Source organism: Carya illinoinensis, chromosome 8 (genome assembly GCF_018687715.1).
Source record: "Carya illinoinensis cultivar Pawnee chromosome 8, C.illinoinensisPawnee_v1, whole genome shotgun sequence".
In the NCBI taxonomy this organism is placed as follows: Eukaryota; Viridiplantae; Streptophyta; class Magnoliopsida; order Fagales; family Juglandaceae; genus Carya; species Carya illinoinensis.
The window spans coordinates 12,422,495-12,434,851 of record NC_056759.1 but is presented as its reverse complement, the minus strand read 5'-3'; the positions used below and the strand labels follow the sequence as shown (position 1 = coordinate 12,434,851).

At 36.5% G+C, this 12,357-nt stretch overlaps 1 protein-coding gene and 1 non-coding gene across 2 annotated transcripts; both read right to left on the bottom strand.

The window, feature by feature from the left end:
• Positions 1 to 339: 339 nt before the first annotated feature.
• LOC122274806 lies at positions 340 to 446 on the bottom strand. The gene has a single exon (XR_006228350.1). It is a non-coding gene; the product is annotated as a small nucleolar RNA R71 (small nucleolar RNA).
• Positions 447 to 8,962: 8,516 nt separating this feature from the next.
• Positions 8,963 to 10,542, bottom strand: LOC122274734 (phytochrome A-associated F-box protein-like). Its single transcript, XM_043083742.1, has one exon. It carries the CDS (start codon positions 10,249 to 10,251, stop codon positions 9,250 to 9,252), a length of 1,002 nt encoding a protein of 333 aa, XP_042939676.1. The 5' UTR covers positions 10,252 to 10,542; the 3' UTR covers positions 8,963 to 9,249.
• Positions 10,543 to 12,357: the final 1,815 nt, after the last annotated feature.

The following is a 12,357-nucleotide window of genomic DNA, read 5'->3' as shown; positions in this document are numbered from 1 at the left end:
CCAGTTGTGAATGGAAATTACTCGAGCATAATGCGCCAGCCAATTAATGCCAACAACTTTGAGCTCAAACCAGCTTTGATTAGCATGGTGCAGCAGGCTCAATTCAGTGGATCGCCACTTGATGATCCCAATATTCACTTGGCAATGTTCTTGGAGATTTGCGACACTGTGAAGATCAATGGTGTTACTGAAGACACCATTAGACTGAGATTGTTTCCTTTCTCTTTGAGGGACAAGGCTAGAGGTTGGCTACAATCTCTACAACCGGGAAGCATCGTTAGTTGGCAGGACATGGCTGAGAGGTTTCTTGCTAAATTCTTTCCTCCTGCAAAAACAGCCCAACTCAGGAGTGAGATTGGCCAGTTCAAGCAAAATGATTTTGAGTCACTCTATGAAGCTTGGGAGAGGTATAAAGACTTGGTTCGACGTTGCCCACAACATGGATTGCCAGATTGGTTGCAAGTTCAGATGTTCTATAATAGGTTAAATGGGCAAACTCGAACTATAGTTGATGCTGCTTCTGGTGGAACTTTGATGTCGAAGACAGCTGAAGGTGCTACTGCACTTTTGGAAGAAATGGCCTCAAACAACTATCAATGGCCAACTGAGAGGACTTTGGCTAAGAAGGTTGCTGGAATTCATGACTTGGAGCCTATAGCAGCCCTTTCAGCTCAAGTTGCTACTCTATCTCATCAGATTTTAGCCTTGACAACACAAAAGATACCACAAAGTACAGAATATGTAGCATCTACAAGTATGATAGTTCCAAACAATGAGGCGAGTCAAGAACAAGTTCAATATGTCAACAATCGGAACTACAACTATCGTGGTAATCCTATGCCAAATTACTATCATCCAGGGCTTAGAAATCATGAGAATTTGTCATATGGAAATACCAAGAATGTGTTGCAACCTCAACCTCCTCCAGGATTTGATAGCCAACCAAGCGAGAAGAAGATGTCACTTGAGGATGCCATGGTTTCCTTTGTTCAGGAGACCAATGCAAGGTTTAAAAAGACTGATTCAAGGTTGGACAACATTGAGACTCATTGTCGCAATATGGGAGCCACTATGAAGAATCTTGAAGTGCAAATTGGGCAACTAGCCACTACCATCAATGCCCAACAAAGAGGAGCTTTTCCTAGCAACACTGAAGTGAATCCAAATGAACAATGCAAGGTCATCACACTTAGGAGTGGAAAAGAAATTGAGAGGGCACCATTAAAGGAGAACAAGTCCACCCCTACCGCTGCAAACAATGGCCAAAGCAAAGATCAAGTAGAAGAAGAGGAGAGTGTCAATGATACACTAGAGAAGACCGACTTGCCTCCTGCAATTTCATTTCCTGACAATCCTACTATTCTTGCTCCTCCACTTCCTTACCCTCAGCGTTTTCAAAAGCAAAAACTAAATAAGCAATTTTCTAAATTTTTGGATATTTTTAAGAAAATTCACATTAATATTCCTTTTGCAGATACTTTGGAACAAATGCCAAATTATGTCAAATTTCTGAAGGACATCATTTCCAAGAAGAGAAGGTTGGAGGAGTTTGAAACAGTGAAACTTTCTGAAGAATGCAGTGCCATTCTTCAGAAGAAATTGCCTCAAAAATTAAAAGATCCGGGGAGTTTCACTTTGCCTTGCACTATTGGAGATTCATTTTTTGATAGAGTCTTATGTGATCTTGGTGCTAGCATTAATCTTATGCCACTTTCTGTTTGCAGGAAATTAGGACTTGGAGAGATGAAGCATACAACAATTTCCTTGCAACTAGCGGATCGATCCATCAAGTATCCACGTGGGATCATAGAAGATGTATTGGTAAAAGTGGATAAATTCATTTTTCCTGCTGATTTTGTGGTGTTAGATATGGAGGAAGATGAAGATGTCCCTCTAATTCTTGGCCGACCATTCTTGGCCACGGGAAGAGCTTTAATTGATGTTCAAAAGGGTGAATTGACATTGAGAGTAAACAAGGAAGAGGTTGTGTTCAACATCTACCAAGCCATGAAATTTCCAGAAGATCCAAGTACTTGCTTTCGGGTAGATGTCATTAAGCAATGTGTAGAAGAGGCCTTTCAAGAAGATATGTCATCCGACCACCTAGAACGCTATATCACCTCTTCATCTCATGCTTTTGATTTTAATAATTCTGCTGTTTGTGAATCTGACTTGCCTTTTGTTAGTGAAGAATTTCTCCACTATGTTTTTGCTTTGGGAGCATTGCAGCAGGTTACATCATTTAGTAATGAAGTGGGGAAGCTAGAGTCGGTGGCACCAAAGAGTGAATCTGAAAATGATAAAGAAAAGATGCAGAAAAATACTCCGGAGTTGAAGCAATTACCTGAGCATCTTCGCTATACATTCTTGGGTGATAATGATACATTTCCAGTGATTGTTGCTACATCACTCACACCCGAAGAAGAGGAAAAGTTGCTGCGTGTATTGAGGGAGCATAGAACAGCCTTGGGATGGACTATTTCTGACATAAAAGGAATAAGTCCCTCCATTTGCATGCACAAGATTTTAATGGAGGAGTTTTACAAGCCAATAATTGAGCACCAAAGAAGATTAAATCCAGCAATGAAGGAAGTAGTGAGAGCTGAAATTTTGAAACTCCTTAATGCTGGAATTATATATGCTATTTCAGATAGTTCATGGGTAAGTCCAGTGCAAGTTGTACCAAAGAATGGTGGAATGACGGTGGTGAAAAATGACAATAATGAGTTCATTCCTACAAGAACGGTCACGGGATGGCGTGTATGCATGGATTACCGCAAGTTGAATAAAGCAACAAGGAATGATCATTTTCCACTTCCATTCATTGATCAGATGTTGGATCGATTGGCTGGGTACTCCTACTATTATTTTTTGGATGGTTATTCGGGGTATAATCAGATTGCTATAGCTCCTGAAGATCAAGAGAAAACTACATTCACATGCCCCTATGGAACATTTGCTTTTAGGAGGATGCCTTTTGGATTGTGCAACGCCCCTGCGACATTTCAACGTTGCATGATGTCTATCTTTTCTGACATGGTGGAAGATATAATGGAAGTATTCATGGATGACTTTTCAGTTTTTGGTACATCTTTTGATCATTGTTTGCATAACTTAGCTCTTGTTTTGCAGAGATGTGAAGATAAAAATCTAGTCCTAAACTGGGAGAAGTGTCATTTCATGGTTCAAGAAGGGATCGTGTTGGGCCATAGAGTGTCATCTAAAGGAATTGAGGTGGATCGAGCCAAAATTGCAACCATAGAGAAACTACCACCTCCAAAGAATGTGAAGGGAATCAGAAGTTTTCTGGGACATGCGGGATTTTATAGAAGATTTATCAAGGATTTTTCTAAACTCTCTAAACCTTTATGTAATCTTCTTGAGAAAAATTCTGCATTTGACTTTGATGTTGTTTGTTTGCAGGCCCTTAATGCACTCAAAGAGAAGCTAATTTCAGCACCAATTGTGATTGTGCCTGATTGGAGTCAACCTTTTGAAGTTATGTGCGATGCAAGTGACTTTGCAATTGGAGCAGTGTTGGGGCAAAGGCGAAACAAGCTGTTTAGAGCCATCTATTATGCAAGCCGGACATTGAATGAAGCTCAGTTGAATTATACGACAACTGAGAAGGAGATGTTTGCTGTGGTATTTGTTTGTGACAAATTTCGGTCTTACCTCATTGGGACAAAGGTGATAGTGTTCACTGATCATGCAGCACTTCGCTATTTGTTTGGCAAGAAGGATGCTAAGCCAAGGCTAATTCGTTGAATCCTCCTTCTTCAAGAATTTGATTTGGAGATTCGAGATAAGAAGGGAAGTGAAAATTTAGTGGCTGACCATCTCTCTCGGTTAGAGCAAGAGGAAGAAAGACCAGATTCAGTGGTCCAAGAGGCATTCCCTGATGAGCAGTTGTTTGCATGTGAGATCAAGCTTCCGTGGTATGTTGATATTGTTAATTATCTAGCTTGTAAAGTTACCACCTGATCTTACTTACCATCAACGTAAGAAATTTTTGCATGATGTGAATCATTATCTTTGGGATGAGCCTTTGTTGTTCAAAAGATGCCCTGATCAAATCATTAGAAGATGTGTGCCGGAAGAAGAGATGCAAGACATCCTCCATCATTGCCATTCCTCATCATATGGAGGACACTTTGGAGCCACTCGTACAGCAGCTAAGGTACTTCAAAGTGGGTTCTATTGGCCTTCTATTTTTCGTGATACTTACACTTTGGTGAAAACTTGTGACCGGTGCCAACGTATGGGAAATATTTCAAGGCGTCATGAGTTACCACTGAAAGGTATCTTAGAAGTTGAGTTGTTTGATGTTTGGGGAATAGATTTTATGGGGCCTTTTCCTCCTTCTTTTGGTTTTGCTTATATCTTATTAGCAGTTGACTATGTGTCAAAATGGGTGGAAGCAATTGCTACAACAACAAATGATGCAAAGGTAGTGCTCAAATTTCTGCACAAGAACATATTTACAAGATTTGGCACTCCGCGAGCTATTATTAGTGATGAAGGGACTCACTTTTGCAACAAGTTGTTTGAGAATCTTCTTTCTAAATATGGTGTGAAGCACAAGATAGCACTTGCTTACCATCCTCAAACTAATGGTCAAGCTGAAATTTCAAATAGAGAGATCAAGAACATCCTTGAGAAGACGGTCAAAATCAATAGAAAGAATTGGGTGAAGAAGCTTGATGATGCTTTGTGGGCATACCGTACAGCCTTTAAAACACCTATCGGAATGTCTCCATACCGATTAGTGTTTGGAAAGGCATGTCATCTTCCTGTAGAGTTGGAGCATAGAGCTTATTGGGCTGTAAAAAAGTTTAATTTTGAATTGAAGGCAGCAGGTGAAAAGCGACTTCTTCAATTGAATGAGATGGAAGAGTTCCGGAATGATGCATATGAAAATGCAAAGATCTATAAAGAAAAGACGAAGAAGTGGCATGACAAACAGATTCTTAGGCGAGAGTTTGCTCCAGGACAACAAGTTTTACTCTTCAATTCACGACTCAAACTCTTCCCAGGAAAGTTAAAATCAAGATGGACGGGTCCTTATACAATTCATGAGGTTTTCTCTTTTGGAGCAGTAGATTTGAAGGACAAGACAGGGAATATTTTCAGAGTTAATGGTCAAAGATTGAAGCACTACTATGGAGAGCAAATGGAGAGGAACTTTGCATTTATTCCTCTTGGAGATCCTAATTGATGATCATTGAAAAGTCTGGCTGTAGACTTTAAAACAAGCGCTTATGGGAGGCAACCCATAGATCTTTCTTTCTTTCTTTCATTTATTTTCCTATCTTTATTTATTTAGTTTTAATAAATTGGTTTTTGATGCAGGGTTATTTAGCATGAATAAAGAGCTGGAAAATTTTAAGAAAAAATCTTCACAACCTCCCAACACCCCACACTCCACATTTTTTTTAATTTTTATTATTTTATTTTTTATTAAATATTTAATATATAAATAATGAATAAAAGAATTAAATTAATTTAAAAATAATAAATTCAAAAAAAATATTAAAAAAATATTAAAAAATTAAAAAAAAAGTGGAGTGTGGTGTGTTGAGAAGTTGTGTAGCATTTCCCAAATTTTAAAACCTCAGAAAGGTCACCATGAAACCAGGGAAGTTCCTTTATTTCTTCAATCCTTTTTACTTTTGCATCACAATGAGGACATTGTTTAGTTTAAGTTTGGAGGTGTAAAATCCTATAATCATTTGATCCTCTTGTTTTCTAAGTCTTGGGTTGTTGATGGGTTATTTGATTCTCTTACCAAGCATGCATTGGAGTAAGATTGAATTCTCTATGACTCTGAAATTTGTGATTGAAGATGGTTTTGAGAAAAATTTTCAAAAATTTCTTTTATGTCAAGTGAAGTTTTGTGGGTACTTTGGTTTAAATCTTTGACCTTGAACATAATTGAGCGCATAGTCGTTTTTCTCTTATTCCATTTTGTTTATGAAGAGAAGAAGTTGAATTAATTGAAAGAGCGAGGTTCGATTTTGCTTTGCTCTAGAATCCGTTGATGGGTCCTTGAGGCGAAATCCTAGTTGAGACCAAATATCAGAGAAATGATCTAAGCATTTCTTTGGCATAACCAAAAAGTTTTCCCAGCCGTCCTAAATCTCATGCCATCATTACATGGTGTGTTTCCATAGTCAACCCCCTTGAGCCTTCATGAGCCTTTATTTATTCTTTGAACTACATAAACCATGCCAGCTTTAAGCCTAAAAAACAATGAATCTACCTTTGATAGTTTGAGAAAATATTTTGGTGGAGAGTTACATTTAAAAGAGAAAAATTGGTTTCATCACGTATTATCTTTGCTTTGATTGATCAAAAAAGAAGAAGAAAGGAAGTGACTGAACTAAAAAAAAAAAAAAAAGTAGAAGAAGAAGAAGAAGAAAAGAAAAAGAAAAAGAAAAAGAAGTCGCTAAGCGGAGTGTGAATTATCTCAGATTTTGTTAAGGGAAGTGTTGGTATTATATCAGTGATTACAGCAATAATAATGCCACAAGTATGAGTATATTGCCAAGAAAGAGCTATGATTTGAATCATGTGAGTTTCTCTTTTAATGTTCTTTTCACTAAGTATTTTCCCAGTTTGATTTAATTTCTCATATCCAGTTCTTTCTTAACCTTCACCCTGTGGCTTATCATTACAACCTTATTAAAAACCTTTTGATCTCTGATTTTGGTGTTGACTACATTAGTGGAGAGGATTTCTGAAAATTAGACTTATGAGGTTAAGTTTTAAGAGAATTCTTTTGATTTTGGTTGTTCTACTTTTATCTGAGTTTGCAGGTGGTTTGAGGTTAAATTGATTATATCACACACACACTCAAGGTCTTAGCTTTAGGTTGAAGTAAACGCCTAACTCTTACTTGACAAATTGCAAAATTTTTTATTGATTTTCCCGTCATCTTTGATGTTAAAAGAGTAAGATACTAAAGATGAAATCTAAATTCATAAAAGCTTGGTGAGTGATGATACTTCTCTTTCGGGTCGAGTCGATATTGCCTAAACTATCATTTGTTTTTCTTTCTGTTTGAGGACAAACAAAGTTGTAAGTTTGGGGGTATTTGATGACTTGCAAAAATTTCATATTGCAGATTTTACAAGTTCGCTCGAGCGGAGGCTTTTGGCCGCTTGAGCAAATTCAGGCAGATTCAAACGCTCGACTGCCGCTCGACAGGGAGCTCGAGCGGATTGCTGAAAAACAAAGATCGCTCAAGCGGAGATATTGGCCGCTCGAGCGAAATCAGGCAGAGTCGAACGCTCGACGTGCGCTCGACAGGATGCTCGAGAGAAATCAGACAGAGTCGAACGCTCGATGTGCGCTCGACACCCCGCTCGAGCGAACATCGTATTTTGACAGATTTTAGGTTTTCCGCCGTGACACCATATAAAAGCAATTTTTCACTCTAGGGCCGCGAGTTTTGACTGGAGAACACTTCTTGGGAGAGAAAAACAAAGTTAGGGGGATTCAATTCATCTGTTTTTAGAGACGGAATTCCAATTATTGCACGTACGTTGGAATCATACACGAGCACGGACGAGAGAAAAGCGTTGAATCGTTCCCTTGAACTTTTGACAACGAGTTGAGGCTGCAAGGAGGATTTTTCAGTATTTATTTTCTTCTTTCCATTTTCTCAGAACAATTATGGTAAATTTGTTTATGTTGAATTCCATTTCTAGCATGAGCTAAATTTTCTTCATTCTAGGAAAACGATGTAACCTATTTCCGAACTATGCTTGATTGTCTATGCTAATTTAATGCAATTCTCTCTTTGTTTATCTGATTTATTCTGAATTTATTGCTTCTAATTAACTGGTCATTGATTAGATGATAAGCAATCTTGTGATTTGCTGTCAAAAGAGGGAATCATAGGGTAGATCTTGGATATTTCAGCATAGGTAAGTATAGAGATCGAAAGACTTGTATGAACCTATGTAGTAATTAAATCATTAGTCTTATTGCGTTCTTGATTATTGAATTTGCATATTCTTGTGTGAATTGATAACCAAGAGTCAATTCCAATTGACTATCGAAAGAGGCTTTTGGATGAATTAGAGATTTGCTAATAGACAAAAAAGATTTAAATTAAATTAGCTGAATGAGAAAAGCATAGTGAAGAAGTAGGTGAAATCGATTTCCTAGAAGTTTTCTTCCCATTAATTTGATCTTCCCAGTAACCCTCACATTAATTGCACTTCAAAGAAATTTTTGAACCTAACTTATCTCATAAAACCGATTCAATAAGAAAATATTACTCATTGCTTATAAACATGTCCAAGACTTTATCTAAAGGCAATGTGAGATTTATTCCTCAACACCCTCTTTTATATGCAAGCCAATATTTTTCTTGATCCTTATCACAAGATAAGCAGCGTGGTCCGCATTCTCCCAATGATAGACTTTAATATCATGAAGAAATTCATAAGCCTAATTTACCTTATAAAATCAGTTCAATAAGAAAAGATTGGTCATTATTTATAAACATTTCTAAGATCTCGTCTACTGTGAGATTTATTCCTCAGCAAACTTCTAGTTCTTTACTTTTAGCCTGGTTGGTTTTCTTCTGATCCAAAGTATCAACATTTCTATGATTATCTGTCACAATCTTATCTTGGCATATACAAAAGAAAACAACACATGGCAAAGGAAGCACGATGAAAAGAGCATTGAATTGCAAGTTGTTAACCGAACCGATATTTAGATCCCAAAGTTCAACAACTCAATCTTCATCAAAACAATAAGGATAATATGCATAAATTGATGAAAACCTTTCTCAACCAAATTTCACAACCACAGCACAAACTAATTTGAAAGTTCAAACCATTTGTTCCTTGATTAAATTCAAATCACACTGGGAAACATGTCATACATGTAACAACAACAGACAACAAATCCGCAGATGCACAGGGAAAAGAAGAAGAACACCATAGACATGAAACAAATACATTAGAGTTTCTTGGTACCTTAAAATCCTATGATCATTAGATACATGGAGAAATGGAAGAACCAAGAGACCATAACAAAGATACACATAAACATAGGCATAAATCATGATTGAGAGCATTAGGCGTAGAGCAATCCTACTCTTCATCTAGAATCTAGATTTTATCATCTTCAATCATGCCGATCGAAGTATACAATTAAGCGAGTTTAGTCAACTGAAAAGCCACTTAAAATGTACGTAAGATAAAATTAGAATCAATAACAACATTTATACTACGTATACAATGGAGAATCCGTCCACGCCCCGGAGACATGCCCATTCTCGCAGACATAAGCTCGAACAACCGGCTCACCATCGTCGTGGTACCCGAAACTCCGTCTCAAACAGAACGCGGAGTGAAGATCCCAAGTTTCTTTGCACGCACAGAACGCACAATTCACGTCGACCTTGCTCCTATTCCCATCGTTTATGGTCCTCCACACCCGGGATCTCTTGAAGTTCTTGAAAATCCCTCTGAAAATCATGTAACTCCGCTTCTCCTCAATGTGAACACACCCTGGCCAATCGCAAACGTACAAACAATCATCGCGGAACTGTCTCGCGAGGAGCTTACTCCCTTGCTCCCGGCTCAGATTCCAAACCCCAGAAGCCAAATGCGACCGCATACCCCAAGAGATTTTCCTCCTCTTCGGCACCGAGTATTCTCCCTCCACCGCAACAACACCGACATCGACAACAACGTCCTCTTCACCGTCAAAAACCTGAGGAACGTCTTGGGAATCCGAAAGGTTGTAAATAGTATCAAAATACAGGTCGTCATAGAGGGACCAGGCACAAGCACCTTCTGAATTGACGACCTCGTCTATATGATGGCTCGGGCATGGTTCGGTGGAGGATGGTGTTATGACAGATGATGGAGTCGGAAATGAGTCTCGGTAAATCTCGTCGGGTCCGAGTTCTCGTTCCAGACCGAAATCCGAGTTCTCAAGGAGCACGCCGGCGTGAAGGAGGCCCGGGCAGCAGACGGAGACCTTGTGAAGTGCGGCCCAGCCTGGAGGGCAGGAGGAGCTGGTGGCGGAGGAGGAGAGCAGATCGGAGACGACGGAGGGGATGGTGTTGGAGCACTTGTGCCGCCAACAAACGGTGCGGATGAGGGACGAGAACTTAGTGCAGACACAGGCAAGCCGGGCCCAGTTGCGCGGATCGTCTTCTAGCTTGAAGAAGATGTTGAGCACGACGTCTTCGGGGAGCTTTGAGAACAATATGTCCGTCATTGCTGTTGATAGCTAGGTTTCTCGAATCGGTTCTGGTGGATTTTGTGAAAGTATGTACGGATTTCTCGTGTATATGTGATAATGGGTAAGGATGTGCTTTGCTTACGATTGATATTTTCAGGGATTTACTCGGAGAGATTTGAATCGGGTTCTGGAGAGATTCGGAGAGAGAGAGAGAGAGCTGGGTGGCTGTGATTATTGTGCGAAAATGGTGGCGGAGATGAGTTTGTGAGAGCAGAATAGCGGTGTTTTTATGCTTTGTGATATGATGTCTGTGTGGACTTTACTGTTTCTGAACAGAATCATTTGTTATTATATTTGCTTACCTAATTTGGATTCTTATCTATTATTTTATTTTATTTCCTTACCTTTTAATGAGTAGTGAAATGTTTAAACTCTAATTTTTTATTTATTTCTTTGGGTTGGGCTGCAAACGCCAAGGTCAAAGGATTATGCTAATATTATAAATAAGAATTTTATTATATATAAATATAGTTATATATTAATTTGTATATTAATATTAATTTATTTATATTTAAAATTTAAATTAATATTATTTTTAATAAAATTTATTTTTTAATCAAATATATTATATTAATATATAAGTTAGTATATAATTATACTTATAATTATATTTTTTTTATAAATAAATAGGAAGTAATCTAGAGGGCCTGTTTCCCAAAGAACAAATTATAGAAATTAATGAGGTTGAAATTTGAATATCTTTTCAACTTTTCAATCATATATTCCTAAAATATCTTTGGTCCCCCCAATTAAAAAAATAAAAAAGTTAAAAGAAAAGGCAATAATTGTGAGTTTCTGTTAAGTTTGGATTGATTAATTAAAATAAAATATTTTATCTTATTTTATCTCAAATTTTTATTTTTATTTTTTTAAATTTTTATATAAAATATAATAAATAATTTAATTTTTTCAAATCTTAATACAAAATTAATAATAAAAAATTATATTATAATAATATTTTATTAATTACTATTCAAAACATCTCATCTTTTCTATATAACCAAACGGAGCCTTACTCTCTCTAATGTTATTTGCATTTATTGGAATTTTATGTATTGATATCATTGTAAAAATTTTAAAATAATAAACAATATTCTTACAAATTTATATTTTTATAATAATATCTTGGTTTAAAACATAATTTATAATTTACGAATTTATATTGTGAGCCTCGTTTGGATTGAGAGGTGATTTTATCTCATTTCAAATTATCTCATCTCATCTTATCTTATCAGTATAACTTCTTTAAATTTCTATATAAAATATAATAAGTAATTCAATTTTTTTAAATCTTAAAATAATAATAATAATATTTTATTCAATTTTATCTTTTATCTCATCTCATCTTATTTTAACTCTGAATTCAAACAAGTTAGTTACGAGAGGTTTGTAAAAACAAATTACGAATTGACATGTCTCATTGTAAAACATTTTAATATAGATAGATCCAATTGGAAAAGAGGAAAGGTAAATATGGGTCAAGAGAGAAAGATAGAATAATGAAGAGAGACAGTTAAAATATGAGTGGACTAACGTACAAATGAGATATAAAAAAACGAGGATAAGACATAAAGTAAAATAGATAAACCTAAAGAGAATGTAGAAGGCATCTATAAAAAAAAAGGAGTGAGCATTTACATAGGTGGACACTTTATTTCATACTCTATTTTCAACTTTTTCAATCTTCTCTATTTTCATCAAAATGAAGTTATGAGAACATAAAATCACTAGATATAGTAGGTTTTGCCCTTAAAAGATCATTAAATGTGTCTTGTCGAATTATGTAAATTTTGATATTTTTATTTATATTTCATATGTTATTTAATTCATGACCCTACCTCTGTCAAGTATCGTCATTCGACCGAAATATTGATCTTTAATCTTGACAAAAAAAAATTATATTAATATAATATATCATATAAAACTATATCAATATAATCTTGTTATTTTTATGAAATATCAGTCTAGCATTTGTTTATATATATATATATATATATTCATTCCAACATGGTGTTGCGAGGGGGGTGGGGAAGCGACCACACAAAATTATGGTATGGTATAGGAAGAGAAATGAGGGGCAGA